The 24934-nt window shown below is 35.6% G+C and overlaps 1 protein-coding gene across 2 annotated transcripts in view; it reads right to left on the bottom strand.

Annotated features, from left to right (window-relative positions):
* The window catches only part of CEP350 (centrosomal protein 350), a gene marked incomplete at its 5' end in the record, with an annotated part of 126095 nt that overhangs the window by 56841 nt on the left and 44320 nt on the right, over nt 1–24934 (bottom strand). Inside the window, 7 exons of one of the 2 annotated variants that reach the window (XM_082655305.1) lie at nt 6628–6785; nt 8402–8548; nt 15898–15985; nt 16529–16713; nt 17323–17519; nt 20097–20266; nt 23747–23869. In XM_082655305.1, coding sequence (XP_082511431.1) covers nt 6628–6785; nt 8402–8548; nt 15898–15985; nt 16529–16713; nt 17323–17519; nt 20097–20266; nt 23747–23869 — 1068 coding nt within the window. The remainder of the gene's footprint in view (nt 1–6627; nt 6786–8401; nt 8549–15897; nt 15986–16528; nt 16714–17322; nt 17520–20096; nt 20267–23746; nt 23870–24934) is intronic. The other variant, XM_082655306.1, reaches the window with a different exon arrangement.

Genomic DNA, 24934 nt, shown 5'->3' with positions numbered 1-24934 from the left:
GCTGAGTGCAGAACTTTTTAATATGCTTCCTGAATAACATTATAAGCTACTCAGTTAAAGCAAGTGTTATACTTTGTGTGACATATAAAACATATACTTTTATAGATCTTACCAAAGATTTCTGAATATACGTGCCTTTCTTCTCAGTTCCTGCTTAAACATCACGTATACTTTCAGGTAAATTTATTTGTTTGTGAGTAAAGTAATGAGAAGTAGAGTGTGAAGCTAAGTAAGTTTTCTCATAAGCTTTAACACAGAGTACAACAATTATGGGCATGAACCTAGCATATCAGCAATTGTATATACATATGTAATTCTCAACGAGTAGTTTTTATATCTGTACCTTGTCATGTATTTTAAGCTTGAATTTAAATTTAAAAAGCAGTACATTTGCCTTATTTAACCTTACCATTATAATCTAAGCTTGAATATAGTTATATAGTTTAAAAAGTCAATTTATAGTAAAAATACCTTGTTCACATCTACAACATAAAACTTACTGTCAACAGGACCTACTGGAGGTATCTTGCTTTATATTTAACAAAGGCCCACTTAAATAATAATACTGAAATACAATACCCATTCTATAAAAAACCAGGATGCATAATTAAGAATAAACTAAGCTAGTTCCAATAAACACTACCAGTAGTAAAAAAAAAAAAAAAAAAAAAAATCATGCTGTGGACAATTCAATCAATAAAGTTAAAAGTAAGAAGAAATTCCATATGTTAAACTTATAAAAGTAGGAAAAAACCAATTGTTTCTCTCTTTTTTTAATAGTAAATAGACCACTGTATATATGAAAGGATAAATAAGTCTAATAAAAGGTTTGGAAAGGTTAATTCTCTTTGACAGAGCATGCTCCTGTTCACATGCACACAACAATAACCTGTAGATCAAGGCAACATTTATTGCCTTGGAAGGGCAAGGAATAATACCAGTAAGTCAAAGAAGTGAGAAAATCTAGGTATGAATCCAGTCATTCATTTGAATTTTAAAAAGTATGTAGAATCTTGACTACATGTATATCTTTAGATAACAGATGATTTCAGCGTCTGTTTCTCCACATACAACTTAATATTTCACCTTCCCTCTGTTCAGTTACATACTCGCTCTATCTCTTCCTTTCCCTCTCTCCCTCCCTCCCTCTCTCTCTCTATCATATCTGGATTGCCTTGATTTTCTGCACTGAAGTTTTTGTGCAATTTTGCCAAGTTTCAATAAGAACTTCAATCTTCCTTGCCATTCTTTATGAATGTATAATAAACTTATTTTGATGCCAATTATGCAAAAACAAATGTACTTGGAAAAGGTCCAAAAAAATCTATTCATAACATTCAAGTATCACCCACCCTCTCAAGTATATAACTGCTAAATGCATGCATGACCTAGTACAAAAAGTAGAACATTGGAAGATGTGAAATAAACTGTAAAAAAAATACATATTAAATTTTTTTGTCCAACCCAATATAGAGGATAATAATTTTCTCTATTAGAACAAATACTAATTATTTACTTTCCATTTACAAAGATTAAGCATATTCAAAAGCTCTAGGTTAGAAATGAACAACAAAAGAAATGGCTAAAAAAAAAAAAAAGAAAATGGTTTAAGAGATAGTGTAAGAAAAGTTTAACTTAAAGTTGGAACTTCATCCCAGAAACACACGTTCCTTATTTAATATACATACATTCTAGAATTCAAGTGTCTCTTAAAAGTTGTATAAAATTGAGATAAAAGAAGCAGTAGCACTTAACACTAGAGTTAACAATCCTTCAAGATGCTGCACAAGTAAGAAATAAACAAAATTTGTGAATGATGGAAACATAAATGACTATTAATAGAAAATGTTACTAATACACTTTATGGCTATTATCAAGGCATTCCCCAACAAGGCCTCTGACAGTTACAGAACACTGGACTAGGATGAGACATATGATAGATTTAATCTAGTATGGAAATAATTATGTTCCTATAATGTTTAACCTTTAGAAATTCAAAAGTAAGTAATACACTTTTAAAGTCAAAATTTTACACTCTAAACTTTAGCTATGCAGCTATTCAACCGTAGTAATCAGGCACTGAGCACCTTGCCAGTTTCAACAAATACTATTTTGAAGGGTCAATTTCTACTGAGATACCTTTAAGTCATCAATGCAGTTATTTAAAAAAACTACAAGGTTGGAAGCAGATGTGCTAACTCAGTTTTCACTTTAGCTGGCTGAAGTCGAGAGAGTAGGGTTCTAGTTCTTCTAGCTCTGCCATTATGCTACCTGACCTGGGACAAGGCACTTAATCTCTGCAGGCCTCAATTTCTTCCTGTAGAACCAAGGGACTATACTAGATGACCTCCCTAAGGACCGACTAGTTCCAACATTTTATGATTCCTTCTTCATTTAAGTACTTCCTCACACTTTTTAAGCAAAATTATGATCTAAATTTTAAATAGAACTTCCAGTTCTAAAATCATTTGATTATGAAAGATGTTAAACAAAATAAAAACTTAATATCTTAAATTATTTTAAAATTCTTTCTGGATCTAAACAATTCTTTAACTCTATACTGTCACAAGTAAAAATGAAAACTAGTGCTTTTAATTATAAAATGGATCAATTCTTTTAAGTACTTAAGCATTTTAAATGATATTCAAAAAGGAAGATAAATGAGCATATGGATAGTACTGACCTAAAAGAAAATACAGTCTATTTTTCCTACAGCAAAATCTATTAAATTGTTTAATAATCTGCATATACTTAAATAAATTAAATAATACAGGTACATCATCCCTAATCTAGGAAGAAAAAAAAAAAGCACACTATCCGACTATCAGGATTTATTCATCCACTACACTTAGTCTAGAACCTTCTCTAAGAAAACTATATTTCTAATTTAAGGCAATGATATTTAATACATTGTTTAAAATTTTAATAAAAATGTCTTCTTTAATGGAATAGCAAAAGCCTTCACTTGCAAATGCAAAGTATTTAACTCTGAACACTCATCAAGAAAATTTCCTTGATATATATACTCTTTTCAGTAAAAATTTCTTCCTCTTCTGAGCTTCCTTAGCAATAGATTTTTATATACTTCACTAAAGGAACCTGATATTTCTTCTTTTTTCCACCTATACTATAAGCTTTTCAAGGGCAGGGTTTATGTTTGATTCATCTTCTTATCCCTCAGAACCTACTATATTCACACATTTCCCAAAAAATAATTGCTGAGGGAATAAGTATATAATTAATAAATAATACAGAAGAACAAGTTGCTATTAACAAATGAAAGAAAAAAACGCACTGTATCCTATTTTAACACTTAAAGAAGAAGATAAACACCATTCCTTCAGTGTTTCATTTGCTCAGTAAATAATTTTCCTCAAACAGAATTGGCAAATTAACAGGAAGAGTCAACTGTATGTTTTTTCCCCTGAATATCTGTTTCACAGCTTTATACTGTAAATAATGCCCCTCACAGTAGTAAACAAAACTCAGATTTCATTTACCAATAATTATCAAAAAACTGAGGGCTAGTCAGCCTGTGGCTTTTGCAAACATATTTTCATTATTACTAACCTCTTTCATAGTTTAAATTTCTTTTGCTCTTAACTATAGAAATGGAAATTATTTCTAAAATGTCAACTCAGTACACAGGTCAAGAAAAGCCATAGAGGGGCTTCCCTGGTGGTGCAGTGGTTAAGAATCTGCTTGCCAATGCAGGGGACACGGGTTCGAGCACTGGTCCGGGAAGATCCCACAAGCTGCGGAGCAACTAAGCCCGTGTGCCACAACTTCTGAGCCTGCGCTCTAGAGCCCGCGAGACACAACTACTGAAGCCCACACACCTAGAGCCTGTCCGCCACAACAAGAGAAGCCTCTGCAACAAGAAGTCCGTGCACTGCAACGAAGAGTAGCCCCCGCTGGTCGCAACTAGAGAAAGCCCGCGCACAGCAACAAGACCCAACTCAGCCAAAAATAAATAAATAAATAAATTTATTTATTTATTTAAAAAAAAAGAAAAGCCATAGATTAGAAATACAAACTTTAACAAAGGCATTGTTGTCTCAGTGAAACATTAAAGAAGGAAATCTTTCACTGGAGCCAAGAATAGTTTGACCACTTCAGAAAAATATTTATCATAGAATCAAAGTTCAGAGAGTTAACAATAAACAGTAATATATATGAAAAAGTTCCTCCCAAAGTTAGCTAAACTTATTGAGAAGGGTGACTATTTTCTGACAAGTGTTTTATATTAGTAAAATAGTAATCTCTTAGAAGATGGCCTTTTCTAATCTACAAAACAAATAATAGTGCCTAGTAGCAAAGGCTCAAATAATTTTATTAGTTATCTACTGTAGCAAATGACTACAAAATTAACTCACTCTACTGAGGTGACATTCCAACATTGTTGAAAGAGAAGTAACTCTGAAGCTTTGGTAACCTGAATGGTATTCAAAAATTAGTTTTCACATTACAGTGGATCCCTGAACAGTGAGTGGGTTTGAAATGCATAGGTCCACTTACATGTGAATATTTTTCAGTAGCAAATACTGCAGTACTGCATGATCTGTGGTTGGCCGAATCCGCAGATATAGAACTACAGATACAGAAGAACCACATACATAGAGGAACCACGATTATGGAGGGCCGACTACGCAAGTTTTAGGCAGATTTTCATCTATGCGGAAGGGCAACATTGCTAACACAACCCCCACGCTGCTCAAGGACCAACTGCGCTTTGTTCTGGAGATCAAAAAAAATTAACAGTGATCTCCGTTTTTAATGCACTGCTAATTTTGGAAAATACTCCACTTCATCCTCAAATTTCAGCATCATCTTCCAAACATTAAAACTAATTTCTCTGCAACTACTGTTCTTACCCCAGCCCTACCACAAACACAACTGCATTGCTTCAAACAACAAATCAGTAAGTCACTGAATGCTTCAAGGCCTTTTCTCAAAAGTTTACTGCAGTAGTTGACAAAGGAAGGTAGAGCAATGATAAAAAAAATTCTAGGTCTTTAGTATTTTGGGCTCTGAGAAAATAAATAACAAAACTTAGAACAAAGTCAATAAATTCAACCTTTAACTTGTTATTTAGGGTTTTTAAAGTTTTAACCAAATCTCAAATAAACACCACATAAACTGACTAATCTCACAAACAGAATAGGATTAGCAATTCCTTCCATGGATGTGATTAAAATTATTGGAATATTATTCATAGAGACCAGCAATGAAGATTTTACTGGTATAGACAAGCAAGGAATCGATGAAGAAATTTCCCTTGAAGCTGTCCTTCCTCCAACATTTATGATCCAAAGGCATTTAGAGGCAGATATAAAATGCCAAATCAGTTATAAAAATTTATGAGATAGATTATTCTGAATTCAAAGATCCCTGGAGCAATCCAGTATGTCTCACACTGGCTACTGGAAATTTTTATCAGGAAGTAAAAAAGAATTCCTATTTGAAGAGTCTTAATTGGTCTATCCCATGGAAATCATACAAAAGGTACACTTACACATTTGTAATTATTCAGTTTTCACCCCCTTATATTTTTTATTTTAAAAATTTCTATTTATTATTTAAAATTATCTTCATAATCTATTTAGGTATTTTTAAGTTATCAAAGGCCAATTTTAAGTTACTGAAGTGCAATTTCAATTAAGCAATGAAGTGCCAGTGTACACACTGTACCTATAGAAAGTAAGGTTTGACTTACAACTGCTTGACTGTTCAGAAAATAACTAAATCATAGGTTGATGTCACATATAAACATAGAGTATTATTAAATTTGGTGATGGGCAGTATACTGCCAAAGGATATCAAGATACAACTTAAGTTTAATCTGCGGTTCAAATTGCTAACTTAAAATAAAAGAGCAGTCAACAAAAATTTTAATGGACCTCTCTTCTATACTTAAAAAAGGTAGAAAATAGTCCACAAGCAGCTACTTTATAAGCGTATTTAATCAAATGTACACGCAAAGGAGTAAACTCTCATGTAAATGTCACTTGGTACGGTCAAAGCTGACACATAGTTGAGCTATATCTAAGTAAGAGTAGCTTTCTTTAAAAGAGTCTTCAAAAAATAACGCTTAGAAATGTTTTAGAAGAATGGTAGACTGCCAAATCATTCAACATCCCAGGAGAATTTCAGACTTTCTGGTTTTAATCGAGCAATTCAGACCCACTCACAAGTTTAAAATTTCACTCTTCTACTTGAGTAAGCCTCACAGTTGTCAGAGTCACAGGATGAGATCTCAAGATATACCATTAAATTGCTCCCTCAAGTCAGTGGATATGTCCTCAGATTTCAGAAAAGGTAAAAATTTCACACTTACTCATAACTTTTAATAAAGAAAGGAGAAAACGCTGTCACGGGTATATGTGCAAATACTACTTTGGTTTTTAAAATAAGAAACCTGTCTCTATTTAAGATCAAGAAAATTTGTTTTATAAATAAGGTCTACAGTTAACTGACTCCTAGGATGACTTAATAACTCTGCTAAAATGCAACTGAATCCATAAAATTTTATCTTGTATCAATCTAATCTAATGAAATACATTAAAAATATTATTTGTTGCTACTACTTTCAGTGTAAATAGGAGATATTTTTTCTAAATGAATTACTTTTCATCCATGCGGCTTCTCATTTTCTTCAGTTTCTGCATAATGCTGCTAGTTTCACTGCTGGAGATTGAAATGGGGGAAGGACTGCGGGTCTCCAAGTCAGTTGGAGCAGGACTGGTTGCCTTATTATCCTTTGTATCATCATCACTATGAGAGTCCTGCAAACAATAGGGGGTAGTAAAGTATTATAATTATACTGGAATTTAAGATCTCAAACTGATTTAAACACTGTCATTTCAAAATTAATTTATCTTCAAAACAGTATTTGTAAAATAGCTGAAATTAAGGTATTACTTAAAGGACAAAATTATATCACACAAGTAAAATGTATATACATGTACTTATATAGTCCCTAGATTTGTTGCTTAGGAGCAACAAAACCTAAATAGCAGTGAGCATGCTTAGCACCAGATCTTGATTTCTAAATAACTAGCCTCCTTGGAGAAACAGCTGATTCCAAGGCAGAGGCAGGGAAAGTAAAAGATGACCCTGAAACATCTTGTTCCAGAAAACATGAAAGTGCTCAAAGACTGATGGGTACATGTCAAAAGGACACAGAAACCTGCTTGAAGAGGCTCCTAATGGCCCAATTTGAGAAAAAGTGAGCATCAAAACAAATGATGATAGTAACAGATTATAATGCTGAGTAAAACACGAATCCGTGAGTTCATACTGATATAAATAAAAGAATAAATTTAACTTTGACGAAGAACAGCAATGTATGTAGCTTCGAAATACCTTCATGCAATGCACTTATTAATTACAAAGAGAAAGAGAGTAACTATACAGTGAAGTATGGTAGATGCCACCTTAATCAAGTGTTCGAGTTAACATCATCAGTAATGAGATAAATCAAAATCAGGTGCCACCTGATTGAATGCAGAGAACACCACAGCATCACTTCCGTGATATTCCTGCCAAAGATGCACAACCTGAATCTAATTATGAGGAAAGATCAGACAAACCCAACTTGAGGACCATTCTACAAAATATCTGGCATGTAATCTTCCAAAGTGTGAAGGTCATGAGAGTCAAGAACTTTTCCAGACTGAAAGAGATTAAAGAGATAATGAAAACTAATGTGTCAATATTAATTTGTTGGCAACGTAACTCTCGACTGAGAAAATCAAAGCCCTTTGCACTGTGTTTGAAATTTTCTATAAATCTGAGACTGTTTCAAAATTTAAAGTGTATTTTAAAAATCAAAGCAGTGAATATTAAGAGATTTATTTAACTGTATTGCTATATAGGCTGAGTTTTCCAACACTATATTGACACTTTACAGTATTTCAGAATAGGTCCAAATTTTGTTTTTGTCTGAATATTTCCTTTGAACCTTGTATCATTATATTAGGCATTAGAGAGCTGACAAAAGTATTATGTAAAGAGCAAAAATAATTAATTCCTCCCATTAATTCTGAGGAATATATTTGGATTGAATATATTCCCATTAATTCTGAGGAATATATATTGATATTGATATTTGGATTGATAAGCAAAAACAAGGCTCTCTGTCCCAACTGAATTTATAAATGGAAAACATTTTTAAACTAATATATGACCTACATGTCCCTTTCAAAACTTGAATATCCCATGAGAGTAAAAAAAAGACTCACTTTACATAAAGGCACATACATAGAACTTTATCCTGGTGCATTACTGTATCACAGTGCTAGAATGAACACACCCACCACATTAGAAGATGAGGTAGAGTTAGTTATTAGCAAGCAACATGAGGCAGAAAACAAATTAATAATAATTTCATGTAATTTACCAATTTATTCTCCCCTGCAGACTTCAACTTCTCCTGAAGTTTTATGGTGGTCTGTCGGATCCTTTCTATCTCCTCCTGCTGTTTAAGAATCAGCTGTCTTTCCTTCCGAGCTGCCTTATTGGCTTCCTGAAGACGTTTAATTTCTGCCTAAAGTTTAAAGAGTTAGGCGAGGGATTGAAATTTGGAGGAGACAAGTCCAAAATAATATTTTAAAAAGAAAATCCAATCATCACATATATCAAAAATAAATACATACAGCATTTCAAGATAAAAATAATACTGAAAAATTTTTAAGCAGTGGAGAAAGAAAAAAGTCACATAACTCCATCACTCTAAAATAATTTAACATGATTCCTTAATTCAATTATAATTACAACAGACTGATAATTTCATATCCCTTTTTAAAACTTAACATACCCCTTTATATTTTTCCATAGTGCCATTTAGTCTTTACATTTATTTAATAACTGCATATCAAGTAAACTAATTAATGTAATCATTATTCTATTGCTAAACTCCATTCCGAATAGTGCTTTAATGCCTATAAATTGTTTCATACTATGGATTAGTTCTTTAGGAGAGATTCCAAAAAGTAGGACAAACAAGTCAAAGAGAATGAATGATTTTATGGCCCTTAGAATAGTTTCTAAAATTGCTTTCAGAAAAGAATTTTCTCCACATAAAATGCCACCAGAAACATTTAAGACTACATTGCACCAAACTCTCTCCACACAGAATATTACTGTTTTCTTTTGCTAATAGTGGGCAAAAAATGATACACTTCACTGTTAATAATAAAATTTAACAGACTGTCCATTTTTTTCATAAATTTGTTGTAATCCGTTTTCTTGTCAATAAAGTAAGCATAATGAAGATATTAATAACTTGTTACAATTTATTTAAATTTTAAAAAGAGATCTTTTAAACTATCTGAAAATGCAGAAAAGTGCACAATAAACATCTAATTCCAAAATCCCAAATTAACAGTTGTTAATACTGTCATATTTTCTCTTAGTCTTTAATTTCATAAAGAAATAAAAGATTACAGATAACACCAGTCTACAAGTCCCTGCTCCAACTCCCTAGAGGTAACCACTATCATGGTATACATCCTTCCATGGTATACATCCTTTTAAAATTCTTCTACAAATATTTGTACTTACCTGCAAAAAAATATATACTGTTTGGTTTGTATGTTTTAAAATATTTTATAAGTTATATCATACATATATTTTTTCAATCTTGCTTTATTTACTAAACATTGCTTTTATATGTCTCCATGTTGATTTGCCCCTAAATGCTGCATAAATTTACACTGGAGGTATACAGATTTCATGTATCTATTACCTCTATGGTTAGATAAGGTTGTTGTCTACTATTACAAACAATACTATAATCAACAGCCTTATACTTTTTGTCTACTTGGGCACGTGTATGAATTCCTCTCAAGCACCAGTTCTCGAAGTATGGTCCAAAGACCCTGAAGCTTCTTCTTCTGGAGACTCTCAGGGTCAAACTATCTTCATAATACTAAGACAAGACATTATTTGCCTTTTCACTCTCATTCTCTCATGAGTGTACAATGGCATTTATTCACATTTTGAAGAAAATAACTATAATTTTCAAAACAAACAAAATTAGTGAAAATAGTATGTAGATGTTTGCACATCTCTTTACTGTCTGGCTTGGTTTTTTTTTTTTTTTGGTTTGGGTTTTTTTTTTTAATTGAAGCATAGTTGATTTATAATACTGTGTTAGTCTCAGGTGTACAGCAAAGTGATTCAGTTATACACTAATTTTTTTTTCAGCTTATTTTCCATTACAGGTTATTACAAGATATTGAATATAGTTCCCTATGCTATACAGTAAATCTTTGTTGCTTATCTATTTTATGTATAGTAGTTTGTATCTGTCAATCCCATACTACTAATTTATCCCTCCCCATCTCCGTGGCTTGATTTTTTTAAATACCATGCATTGCTCATTTGGAAAATGTTTAGTTCACTCAGTTATGCAGATCTTCCAAATGTTCACATATTTCATTATGCAATCCCCCCAAATCACATTTATTAATATCACTGTGATCTCGAAAAAACTTCTTTAGTATTAGGTGGTAGACAAATTTTTCAAAATTCTGACATTTGCTTGAAAGTTTGAACCTTATCATTGGCAACAAACACTGTCAGTTGCCTTCTTTGAAGTGACAAGCACACTTTGTTCATTTCTGAGAAAATGACTGTCAAATACCCTAGTCTGAACAAACAGTTTGTCTCTGAATAACTCTTTCGAGTAAAAATGGTATTCCATGAAAAATATCTGGCTAGCTCAGTTTGCAATTCAAACTACACAAATGCTTTCCCATGAGTTAATCACCTTCCTCTGGTATCTAGGAAAAGTGCTTAATTGTGGGCTTCCCATTCCTGTCACGGAGAATATGAAAACAACAAGTACTCAGAAGTCAACACAATAAAATTAATAATTTTTACTACTTAATCAGGACATTCTTTAGTAGAACTAGATTTTTTTCGCTGCAAGTATGTGGCAGTGGAAGATATAATGACTACTAGCAGTTTCGTGCCCCTGCCCTGATCTGTGCTAAGGCACCAGCAGTTTTACCACCATTGTTTTTGCACCATTTAGTGCAAATGTCAACACAAAAAAGGGCAAATTCACATCTCACTATCCTTATGAAAATAGTTTTGATCTCCCTGACCCATGAAAGGGTCTCAGGAATCCCCAGAGCTCTACAGAACACCTTTTGAAAACTGCTACTAGCTTAGGCCTGAGTTTCTAAACCAATTAATGTATAATTTCACCCAATCCAAGCTTAGAAGAAAGAAAAGATTTTTTTCAAGGGGTTCTAAGGGGAAAGTGTTTGCATCTCTCTTAAGAATAAGCCATAAGGTTGTACAAGTAAACTGTTCACTTTAAAATGGTTAATGGTGGGATTTCCCTGGTGGTTCAGTGGGTAGGACTCCGTGCTCCCAATGCAGCAGGCCCGGATTCAATCCCTGGTCAGGGAACTAGATCCCACATGCATGCTACAACTAAGAGCCTGCATGCCGCAACTAAGAAGCCCACATGCTGCAACTAAGACCCAACACAGCCTAAATAAATATTTTAAAAATAAATAAATAAATAAAATGGTTAATGGTATATTCATTTAAAAACGGTTATTTTATGTGAATTTCATCTCAAAAAAAAAAGAATAAGGAAAATATGTTCCTGTTGGATACAGCTGTGCAAAGATATGTGGCCAAATTCCTCACAGCCATCTCACTACATGTCAAAATAATCCCTACTGATACAACTGCAGTAAGTATCTCAGTACCTACATCCTCACACTCTGGTGCTTTTACTCCTACAGGGCAACTTTCTAGGGGTAGCTGTGAGACAGGCCTGGGACCTGGGAACCTTTGCTACAATGCTGCAAAGCTTGCACCTGGACACCTCTCCTTAAGCTATAAATACAAAGAAACTATATGGGACCAAAAATAACTGCTTGCATGCTAGGGCAAATTCTGGACCCAAAAGATACAAAGAAACCAAAATAACCAACTGCCACTTTTGAAGAGACTGGAGCAAAAGCAGGGTGCTGCACATGTCCCCTGCACACAGCACCACCTAAGGGGTGGGCAAACCACCTACGCCACCCCTCCCGCCCGACCCCTGGACACACCCCTACCCTCACCCCACATAAGGAACCAACTCGCCAGCCCTCCGAAAGCAGCAAGCAAGCAAGGGAACCTATTGTTTGTTCTCACTCCCCCCTGCTACAGCAGGGGCCCCAATAAAGCCTTGCCTGAATTTCTTGTCTGGCCTCTGATCAATTTCTACTGATTAAGGAGGCTAAGAACCCTGGTCTGTAACAGCTAGTTGGATCAAAGAATACTTTTTGCACATTTACTTAAAAAGCATTCTGGCCTCCTATAAACATAGCATGCAGAAAAATTAGTCACTCGAACCCCCACCACTGGGATTGAACAGTTTGCACATTTGTTTCAAATCTGTTTCAAAATTAATTCATTAGAGAGAAACCTAAACTCTACCCCAATCTCTTTTTCCATTTTCCTCTCCAGAAGTATATCATCCCTACATGTGCTGTGTACTTTTGATGCATGAGTGATTCCATGGAACATATATTACTAATTGGTGACTTTTAAAAATTTACAAGAATGGTATCATATTGTACATATTCTTTTGCATCTTGTTTTTCTGTAATAACTAATACTATAATTTTTAAAAAAACTTTTCACCTCACTGCATGGCATGAGGGATTCTTAGTTCCCCAACCAGGGATCAAACCTGTGCCCCCTGCAGTGGAAGCGTGGGGTCTTAACCACTGGACTGCCAGGATAGTCCCAATATTATGATCTTTGATAAGACCTACTGCTGTCCTGTTCAATACAGTAGTCAACAGCTACATGTAGCTATTTAAATTGAGATTAATTTTAAGTGAAATTAAAATTTCAGTTTCTTGGTTGCACTAGCCACATTTTAAGTACTCAAAAGCTACATGTGGGGACTTGCCTAGTGGTCCAGTGGGTAAGACTCCACGCTCCCAATGCAGGGGGCCGAGTTCCATCCCTGGTCAGGGAACGAGATCCCACATGCATGCCGCCGCTAAGAGTTCACATGCCACAACTAAAAAGATCCCGCGTGCCACAACTAAGACCCAGCACAGCCAAAATAAATAAATAATTTTTTTTAACAAAAGCTACACGTGGCTAGTAGCTACTGTATTGGATAGCAGAGATACAGAACATTATCATTATTAAACAGTTCTTATTTTAATGCATTCTTTTTTCCTGCAGTGTTATATTTTCTTGCAGAAATATGCCCTGGTTCAGCTATTCTCTTACTGAAGAAATAGTTTCCACTTCTCCCTATATACTGTAAAAGCTTCTCTAGGATATTTACCAACACATAGAAATGCTGAGTCATAAATTGTGTCTTCAATTTACCTAGTTATAGTCAAACTGCTCTGAAAGTCGTTACACCAGTTAACACTCCCACCAGCTACAGAGAACTGCAGTGACAAAAACTGAAGACCCAAGACAGTTAAGTCTTAAACTTAAGTCTTAAGACTTCAGCCTTCAAACTCTGTCTTCACCTCAAAACATCCACCAATTCTAAAGCAGCATAGGCAAAAAGGCTAAGGAATTAAGCCAGAAACCTCTCAACAGCAGAGCAGAAATCCCCAACAGCCTCTTGTGCTGGTAAAAACGGTTAACCTGGTTTTCAACGGAAATCCCTTTGGGGTCACAACTCAGTGTTAGACTGAGGTTTACCAAGTCCGCAACCCAATGCCAACCCAGCTCAGCCCCTGAGTGGAATAAAGTGAACAGCTGACCACACTAACTGCATAGAAGAGAAAAGGATAAATCCTCTCTAGGGGAAGATAACATCATCTGGAGCCTTTGCAGTTATTTATACACAGTGTCCAGCATTCAATAAAAAAAATTACTAGGCATCTTAAGAAAAAGGGTCCTGTGATAATAAAAAATATAAACAGACAATAGTAGCGGACACAAAGATGTCCAAATGATAGAGTTAGCAGATAAGGAAGTTAAAATAACTATGAATAATGTGTTCAAAAAGTAACAGAAAAAGGTCAAAAAACAGATGAAAAGGTAGAGAATTTCAACAAGAATTAAAATCTATAAAAAAGAACGAAACAGATATTATAGAACTAAAAAAGAAATCAAATTAAGAACTCACTGGATAGATTTAACAGTACACATCACGGTGCAGAAGCTATAACGAATTCAAAGACAGGTCAATAAAAACTTTCTAAACAGAAGCACAGTGGTTTTTTGTTGTAGTTGATGATGTTGTTGCCGTGGTTGTTTTACTGTTTTAAAGAATGACATTAAAACAAAACAGGGGCTTCCCTGGTGGCGCAGTGGTTGAGAGTCCGCCTGCCGATGCAGGGGACGCGGGTTCGTGCCCCGGTCCGGGAAGATCCCACATGCCGTGGAGCAGCTGGGCCCGTGAGCCATGGCCGCTGAGCCTGTGCGTCTGGAGCCTGTGCTCCGCAACGGGAGAGGCCACAATGGTGAGAGGCCCACAAACTGCAAAAAAACCCCCAAACAAAACAAAAACAAAACAAAAAACAAAACATAGCAGAACAGAGACGTGGTATATTGTCCAAAGGTCTAACGTTTGTCTACTTGGAGCTTCTGAAGGAAAGGAATGAGAGAATAGGACAAAAGCAACACCTGAAGAGATAATTTTCAAAAACTGATGAAATACTACAAACAACAGATTCAAGAAGCTCTGCAACTCTAAATAGTATCAGTGCAAAAGAAACCACACCTAAGCAAATCATAGTAAATCTACTGAAAAATCAAAGACGAATTTTGTTTATTTTTCATTTTTACTTTTCGGCCATGCCACGCAGCTTGTGGGATCTTAGTTCCCCAACCAGGGATTGAACCCGGGCCCCGGCACTGAAAGCACCGAGTCCTAACCACTGGACTGCCAGGGAGTTCCTCTTAGGACAAAGTTTTAAAAAAAATATTAAGTAATATTCCAATATATAACTCAAATGATTAAGTTCACAGATCACCCAACACAGTAGCTAGTACCTGAAAACAGGTCAATAAAGGAAAAGAAAACTAGAATCTATTAAATACTTACCAGGCAACGTGAAACAGATTTTACATATGTTACCTCATTTAATCCTCACAACCACCATATGAAATAAAATCTCACTCCAACAGATAAGGAAACTAAGTCTCAGAGAGTTACTTAAACTTGACCATGAATACGCATTTGCAACAGACGAAGCTGGAATTCAAATAATAACAACTAACATTTATTGAGCACTTACCTTTGTGCCAAGGTTTGTTCTAAGTTATTATATGTATTAACTCATTTATTCCTCTTAACAACCCTACAAAGTATGTTATCATTATTATGCTTGGTTTATAAATAAGGAAACTGAGGAAAAGAGAAGTTAAGTAACTTTCTAAGATTATAAAACTAATAATTGGAAGGTTTGGGATTTTAATCTAGGCAGTCTGACTCTAGAGCCTGAATTCTTAACCACTACACCATGCTGCCTCTCCAGGATACAGATGCCACGTCTTTCTGAGTCCATTAAGCCAAAATATTTGTCAATTTGTAATTCATATGTCTTGAAAATCTGTTTGGGGAAACAGTAACTAAAAAATTAATCCAATTAGACTCACAAACATCTTAATTTTAAAAATATGCATATCAAAGCACAACTTTATTTTACATAGTAAATGAAGGCAGAAGGTCTTACTCTATATTGTATTCAGTTAGCAGTGAAACACAACCTTAATTTAGGAGAAATACAATAGGCCACTAAGCAACTCCTGTAATTATAGTAGTAGGTATCAACAGTGGTAAATATCAACTAAATCTCCTTTAATGTGATAGTAAGAAAAAGATCAGGCAAAATAATAGATTCCACAATCTAACTTGTCACCTTACGTTCTCTTAAAGGAGTGTTTTTCCTAACATACCTTTTCTTGCTGCAACCTTAAGAGCAAACCACGTTGTTTCTTTCGGAGTGGGGGCATTTTATCATCTTCTCCTTTATCTCGTAGATGTCTGCAATTATTCCCATTGAGACAAAGATTAGATTGAATTTCTATTCTAATGTCAAGAATTCTCAACCACTAACAAATCTCTAACCCATTTAGCATTTTCAAATGTGGAAAACAGTTGCCGCATGCAGCAACTCCTAACCCAACGAATATTTTATTGGATATATGATACATGCAAACCCTAGACTATGTCCTTTAAAGATAAAATAGCTTTGAGAAATTTATAACATAGTAAAGGAATTAAGTATAAAATAACAATATAAGAGTCAGTTAAGTGATAAAAGAGAAATGCAAAGAAAATGTTATATGTTTAGGATGTCTTGAAAGCAACATGATTCAAGGATGACTGCTGTATTTCTAGCTTGAGAAACTGGGTTGATCAAATTAAATTAGATGAGGAAACAAAAACATCTCTAAAAACAAGGCATTTCCTTTTCATGAAAGGAGAAATCGAACAGTCAAAACTATGTTCACTGAAAACAAGGCATTTCCTTTTCATGAAAGGAGAAATCGAACAGTCAAAACTATGTTCACTGAAAGAGCTTACTTTTTCTGATGCTCTAGCCAGGCTAATTCAGCTTTAGTTTTCTCCTTCAAGGCCTTTTCACGGAGACGCAGGAGTGAAGACTGGTGAGCTGCTCTCATTTCCTCTTCTTTCATATACTGTCTAACCATCTCCATAGTAAATTTAGAAAAGCTGTCTTGTCCTCCTGAGAATGGCATGCTCAGCTCCTGAGTTAGAGAGTTTATGTCGTGTTTATCACCATCTAAACCTTCTGGAACTTAATTAACTTCATTAAAAGAGGTATGCACTTATAAAAATAATTATGTATATAAAAAGGCTGCCAACCACGTAAAAGAACATTCTTCAAAAAAAAAAGGCATGTGAAAGCCAGTAACATTCATCTGCTAATTTATTCACCCAATAAAATTTTAACAAACAACTACTGTAAGCTAGGTATTGTCCCAGGGGTGTAAAACTGGGTACGAATTTGCCCCTGTTATTCAAAAGGCTTACAATTTAATAAGAAGAAAGATATAAATGAAAATTTTTGAATGGAATACAGTGTTGTAAGGGTGAAGTAAGTGAAAAAGCTAGACATAACTTTGGCTCAGATCCTCAAAAGCCTTACATATCATTCCAAGGAATAATTTGTAAGCTACTTTATAAGGGAAGCAAAGCCAGAATCTATACCAAAAATATAACATAAAATTGATATCTCAGGAAAATCATTCTGGTAGCTGACAACTGAGTTCAAGTACAAAATAATTCCTCATACCTTTGAGAGAACACATCCACAACTATTTATGAAGTATCTCCACAGGTAAACTGAAACACACCTTGGCAGAGGACAGTGTAGTCTTTTCTGGGGAAGTTTCTTCATCAGAGTCATCATGATGGCCTCTTTTCTTTTCCATGTTAAATCTGCGATGACTCTCAGAAGGTAGTAAAGATCGAAATGATCTTTCTTCTATTTCATCTTCTGTCATGGATTCATCAAATTTCAGGGAATATTCTGTTGCAACAGAGGTTGAATCTATAATAAAAGAATATGGAGCAAGTAGATTTTATCATTATAACAGTTTTCAGTAGATATTCAATTAGTAGCCCTGAATAGCTTCCAATTTTTTTTAGCAATTATGAATAATAATGCCACAAATATTTGCATATAGATTTTTGTGTGGACATAAGTTTTCAGATCACTTGGGCAAATACCTAGGCATGTGATTGCTGGGTCATTGTAAAATGCTGTGTAAATGTCTTCCAGCGGCGCTGTGCCATTTTGCATTCTCATCAGTGATGAATTCAAGTTCCTGCTGCTCAGCATCCTTGCCACCAATTTGTTGTTATTTTGGATTTTAGCTATTCCAACAGGCAAGTTATAGTATCTCATTGAGATTTTTTTTTTTTCTTTTTTTTTGCGGTACGCGGGCCTCTCACTGTTGTGGCCTCTCCCGTTGTGGAGCACGGGCTCCGGACGCACAGGCTCAGTGGCCATGACTCACGGGCCCAGCCGCTCCGCGGCATGTGGGATCTTCCTGGACCGGGGCACGAACCCCTGTCCCCTGCATCAGCAGGCGGACTCTCAACCACTGCGCCACCAGGGAAGCCCTCTCGTTGAGATTTTAATTTTCACTTCCCTATAAATATATGATATTGAAGACCTTTCCCATGTCTATCTGCCATTTGTATATTTTCTTCAATGAAGTGTGTCTGTTCAGCTCTTTTGCGCATTTTTTAATTGGGTTGCTGATTTTCCTGATGAGTTTTAAAAGTCCTTTATACACTCTGGATGTAAGTCTTTTATCCAATGTGATTTACAAATATTTTCTAACAGTCTGTGGCTTTTCATTCTCTTAATAATGTCTCTTACAGAGCAGAAGTTTTTAATTTTTAACAAAGTGTACCTTATCAATTTCCTCCTTCATGGATTGTACTTTTGGTGTTGTACCTAAGAAATCATTGCCAAACCAAAGTGACCTAGATTTTCCCGTTTTCCTCTTCATACGAGTTTTTCAATGTTTTAATTTCTTTGGATTTTGGTTGCCCCATGAATTCTAGCCACCTTAGCTTTCTTGAAAGATAGGCGTGTTCACAGCTGGATAGCTCTATTGTCCCATCCCACAGAATCCCAGAAGTCTGAAAGCTTTCCTATATTTCATCCTGTCTCTTGCCCTTTAGTCCAAACTGGCTGTGTCTCTGCTAGTCTAACCCCATCTCTGTGCCTGGCTTCTGCTGAACATGCTGAGATGGCTGATTAAATCCATGGGTAATGTCTTTAGGAAGTAACTGTCCAGTTACACCCTTGGTGTTCTCTCCAGAACTCACTTTCTCATTTTTTACAATATGGATAGGCTGAGAATTTTCCAAATCTTCAAATTCTGGTTTCTTTTTGCTTCATAATTCCGTCAGTTTATTTCTTCTCTCACATTTTACTATAAGCAGTAAGAAGAAACTAGGCTATGCCTTCAACATTTTACTTAGCAGTCTCCTCAGCTAAATATCCAAGGTCACCACTTTTAGCTTCCACTTTCCACAAAACACTAGAACAAGTTCAGTCAAGTTCTTTGCCACTTTATAACAAGGACTGCCTATCCTCCAGTTTCCAATAACATGTTCCTCATTTCCAGTTTCCAATAACATGTTCCTCATTTCCACCTTTATTGGACTTCATCGGAATCACCTTTAATGACCAACAATCTCTGCAAGGCAGTGTAGGCTTTTTCTTGCATGAACCTCAAAACTCTTCTATCCTTTACTCGTCATCCAGTTCCAAAGCAACTGCCACACTTCTAGTAATTGTTATAGCATCACCCCAACTTCTAGGTACCAACATCTGTATTAATCAGCTAGGGCTGCCGTAACTATAGACTACTATATCCCTATATTATAGTCACTATAAAATTTACAGAAAAGAGTTTTAAAGGATGAAAAAATTTTTAATTTAAATATTTTCTTCTTACACTCCAAAGACTGTCTTGCCTATCCTGCTTTGAAGACTACGGTTCTACACTATCAATCAAAAGCACTACTTAATGACCAGTTATTTAAAAAATAAATCTAGAATGGAGGCCATTAATTTACCAACTTAATGTCTTAAAGGTGCCATTTGTTGCCAGATTCTGTTTTCTTTGCTATATTATTTACTACCCATGATTTGATAGGAGTACAGCTTTAATTTATGAGCCAGGAAAAGTAATGAATTTTAATCTATTTAATATATCTGATGTTATCATTTATAAGAAATTGTACCTTATTATATTGTTTAAAATTTAAAGTTCTAATAATGTATTCTCCTTTTTATGATCCCATTACACATCTACAATAGGATAAAAGTAATTTTTTTCAGTACTGAGTATATATTCCATTCACATGCATGATCACCTAGATTTAGTCTTGCCTCCCCTCAGAATCATGACACACAACCATGTAAAATATTAGCAAGGTTACTACTGGTATGGTGTATGGCCTTCAAACAGTTTCACCTGAATACATTTAATATCAGACATAAAACCTTGCCTAATTATATTAATTAGTTCAGTCACAAATATCTCAAAGGGTTCTGGAAGCCTCCCCAAACAATGATTATACATACATGTGCAAAGAAAGTTACCTTTCTCATCGGGAAGAGATGGTACACTATCACTTCGTAGAGAATCATCCACAGCAGTCTGGACCTGTTCATCAATAGAACTCTCCATCTTTTCACCATGAAGTTTCTTCTCATTTTCCTTACAAGATGGAACTGAAGGACTTTCTTGACGGCTGCTACCACTACTACTCCTGTTTAAGGATATTATGGAAACAAACCAGAAAAAAAATAAAGGTAACAAAATAAGGATCATAACTTCAAAGTAAACTTATCTGGCCAAGGAAATGTGCCTTATGATCAACATATGAAATGACGAAAGATGTAAAACATAAAAATGCTACGTAGACATAAGTCTGAGAAGAAACTGTTTCAGGAAAGATGAGTAGAAGAAAGGAAGGTTTCACTTTTAAATAGTCATAATGGGGAACCACTATTCTCAGGCTATCACTCCCTTTTTTCCTTTCATTTTAAAATCAGTCTACTGGGAAAAGAGGCTTCTATCTGCTGTTAAATTACAAACCTCATAATTTATCGCAGTCTGCTTCAATTCCCAACTACTCTACTGGAACGGTTCTTGTAAACTCCACCTAAACTCTAATTGTCAAATCCAATAGATAATTTCTTTTTCTACAATATCAGAGGTATGAACCTCTTATCTCCTTTTTTAAAAGTTCACTAAAGCAAATGTGGTAAAGTGTTAACACTAGGGTAACCTGGATGAAAGATATTTGGGAACTTTATATTATTCTTGCAAAGTTGTTGTAAGCTTGAAATTATATCAAAATTAAATGATAAATAAAAGGGTTCTCCTTTCTTATATTCCCTGACTCTACTCCCACCTGCTTCTCTTCCTATCTCCCTAGCAAGTTTTCCTGTGTTTCTTTCGCGTCCTTTTAATTTTTCTACCTTTTCTTAAAATGACTGTGCTTCCTAGGGTTTTGGTTTTGGTTCCTTTCTCCTTTATGCTATATACTCTCCTTGGACAATCTTATGCATCTCTATAATTTCAACTGCTATCATTTGGAATGAGCCTCAAATCTGTATCACTAGCTCCACCCTTCCCCTGACTTTAAGCCTCAAATTTCCAAATGCTTAGTGAACTTGTTTTCAAGTTCAGTGTTTTCCTTCCTCCCTCTTTGCTTTCCTTAATTTATCCATTCACTAAAGATAAATATATAGCCAATCATAAGCCAGGTTTTGAGATCCTCTGAATAAGCTATTTCCTCTTGTGACATGCCCTTCCTTCCCTCTCTGCCTAATGAATTCAAGACTCAGTTGAAGTATCATTTCTGCAAATTGTTTGTGGACCCCTTCTCCACTCCCAAGGAAGGTCTGTCTCTGTGTTTATACTGTTTTTTTGTGCATATTTCTACGATAGTATTTATCAGAATATTGCGCAATTATTTGTCTGGCTTAATAAATGTTTTCGAAAGGATAAACTGTATAATAAAGCTATAAGGTAAAAGACAGAATGCAGGAGACTGCAAGTGCTTTGGAGTCAGTAGGATATGGGGTTAATCTCAATTCTTCCACTTAGCAGTTATACACCATTCACTCAATAAACATGTAGTAGATTGCCTACTATGTGCCAGGCATTTCGTTAAGCTCTGGGGATACAAGAATGACACAGTCTTCATTAGCCTACCAACAAGTGTGGGTAAAGATGTGGAAAATTTTTATACTCCTGGTGAAAATGTAAAATGGAGCAGCTGTTTTGGAAAACAGTTTGGCATATCTTCAAGATGTTAAACAGAGTTACTATTATGACCCAGCAATCCTTTTCCTAAGTATATACCCAAGAGAAACGAAAACACATGACCACACAAAAACTTGTACATGAATGTACACAGTGGCACCATTCATAAGAGCCAAAAAGTGGAAACAATCCTAATGTCCATCAACTGATGGATAACTGTGGTATATACATGCAGTAGATTATTTGGCTATATAAAGGAATAAAGTACTGATACATGATAGACAAACCTTGAAAACATTATGGTAAGTCAAAGAAGCCAGTAGCAAAGAACCACACATTGTATGATGCTATTTATATGAAATGTCCAAAACAGATAAAAATCCATATAAAATAGAAATAGAGAGTAGATTAGCTGTCACCAGAGGCTGGAAAAGGACATAAGAAGTGACTGTTAATGGGTACAGGGTTTCTTTTGGGGATGATGAAAATGAAGCCCTCAAAGAACTCCAAGTCTAGTCTACAAGTGATAAGTAAAGGAGTGAGAATATAGAAGGTGATAAAGGCTGTAATAGTTACACGGAGTGCTGTGGGAGAACACAGAAGGGATCTCTAAAGCAGATGAGGGGTAATACTGATTCTTAAAGGGCAAGTAAAAGTAAACTAAATGAAATGGAGTGGGGAGGGTCCAGAAAGAAGGTACATCATATGTAATGGCACAGGAGACAAAGAGAGCATGGCTCTTCAGAGAAATGGAAGTAGTTAGAACCAGTAGAATATGGTAAGAGGGGAAATGCCAAGTGACAGGGCTGGAGATAGACTAAAGACTTAATAATAAAGGGACTTTCACACTATACTAAGTGGCTCTGAGGAAACACTGAAGGTTTCAAACAGGTAAGTAACCAATTGGCTGCAAATTTTAGAAAAATCACTCTGGTTGCCATGTGGTTAATGTATGAAGTGGGAAAAGGTTACAGGACAGGGAAACCTATTAGGAGTCCACTGCAGTAACTCAGATGATGGCCTAAATTAAGTGTCAGTGAAGGTTAAATGAAAGTCATATAGTTCCAGACACAGAGTAAGTACTTAATAACTGCTGGTACTTACCCCACATTAATCTTCATGTTTTTTAGTCTCATGATTTAATTTTTAAATTGAGGCTTTAGTATACTTTTTTTTTTTTTTTTTTTTTTTTTTGCGGTACTTGGGCCTCTCACTGTTGTGGCCTCTTCCGTTGCGGAGCACAGGCTCCGGACGCGCAGCCTCAGCAGCCATGGCTCACGGGCCCAGCCACTCTGCGGCATGTGGGATCTTCCCGGACCAGGGCTCGAACCCGTGTCCCCTGCATTGGCAGGCAGATTCTTAACCACTGTGCCACAAGGAAAGCCCAAGGCTTTAGTATACTTTGACAATATAGGTATCCTACCTCTAAGAATGCTGGAAAGAGGCCTCTAAAACCTTTTAATCCAAGGACAGAACCACAATTGAAAATTATAGATGTTAATACTTGTGCCAAGTACAAGGACAAAGTATTCAATCTTCTTTCATAATGATAAAAATTAGTACATATAGAAATGTCAAAAAATATGGATGTCAGCAAAGCAACATGCTTTGGAGCCAGACAAACCATGGTTCAATTCCTTGGTGTGCCGCTAGCTATGTGACTGTGGGTGAGTTTCTTAACATCTTCATGAGCCTCAGTTCCCTTATCTATGAAAAGAGGATATCTGTCTTGGAAGATTGTTGTGAAGATTAAATGCAGGAAGAACAACTTACACAGTACTTGTACAATGTCGACTGTCAAGGAATGGTAGCTATATTATTACATGGAACAACTATTTTGTAAATCAGCTAATTAAATGGGGAAGCCAGAACAGAAGGGAAGACACTATTTCGCTTAAAGAAACAAGATTAAGGAATCCAAAACAAGCAATGTCTAAGCCATTTATCAGACTTTATTAAATCAAAGTCTTTTTACCTTCTATCGCGATTCTTGTGTCTTGAAGACTCAGAATAACTATCATATGAAGGAGAAAACTTCTGATGCTTGGAGTCAAGGGTCCCTTCTTTACTCTGAGAGAGTGGACCAGATTGACTTTTCCTACAAAGAAAATAAAAACTGATTAAAACATTTAAAGTCTCAAACAAGAGAAAGATTTTTAAGTACTGCTTAATATTAACATGAGATAAAATCTTGAATGAATAGAAATTATGAAATAACTGTTGCAAAGTATTTGAGAAAGAAAGGCATTTGCTCACAGAAAAGTGTACAACACATTAAAGAATATCTTCTATTTATTAGGAGAAATAAACACAAATCACCCCAAGTATCAATGAATGTGAATAGAGAATTAAAATCTATGAATTAGAGACAGTCAAAATGTGATGTAAAAAAATACACATATGGGACTTCCCTGGTGGTGCAGTGGTTAGGAATCCGCCTGCCAGTGCAGGGGACACGGGTTCAAGCCCTGATCTGGGAAGATCCCACACGCTGCGGAGCAGCTAAGCCCGTGCACCACAACTACTGAGCCCGCACTCTAGAGCCCTGAGTCATGACTACTGAGCCCACGTGCCAGAGCTACTGAAGCCCGCGCTCCTACAGCCCATGCTCCGCAACAAGAGAAGCCACCACAATGAGAAGCCCACGCACCTCAACAGTAGCCCCCACTCGCCGCAACTAGAAAAAAGCCAGCGTGTAGCAACGAAGACCCAACGCAAACAAAAATAAATAAATAAAATAAATTTATTTTAAAAAAGTACACATAAACATGACATCACCCAGCCCTGCCTAAAAAACTCTCCAATGACTTTACATTGCTCCTAAAATAAACTCCAAAATCCATAAGATCTGAAAAGTTCTACCATAATCTGATCCCTGCATCATCTCCTACCATTCTCCTCTTTGCCCTTTGCCCCCAGTCACTTTGGTCTTCCTTCATCCTCTGCTCCACCTTTGCATGTATTGACCTGCCTATTCCTTACCTCCTTTACATCACTGACTCCCTTTCATCCACTAGATCTCACCATAAGCTTTACTTCCTCAGGAAAACCTTCTCTGACCTCCTTGCTATTCAAACTCCTTTGTTGTATATCTCAAAGACATATGTTCCTTTCTTTCATAATGCTTAATTTGTAAGTGTTCATTCACTTAAAGGATATTTGA

The sequence above is a fragment of the Grampus griseus genome (genome assembly GCF_964374135.1).
Source record: "Grampus griseus genome assembly, chromosome: 1".
Classification (NCBI taxonomy): Eukaryota; Metazoa; Chordata; class Mammalia; order Artiodactyla; family Delphinidae; genus Grampus; species Grampus griseus.
This window is presented reverse-complemented; position numbering and strand designations above follow the sequence as displayed.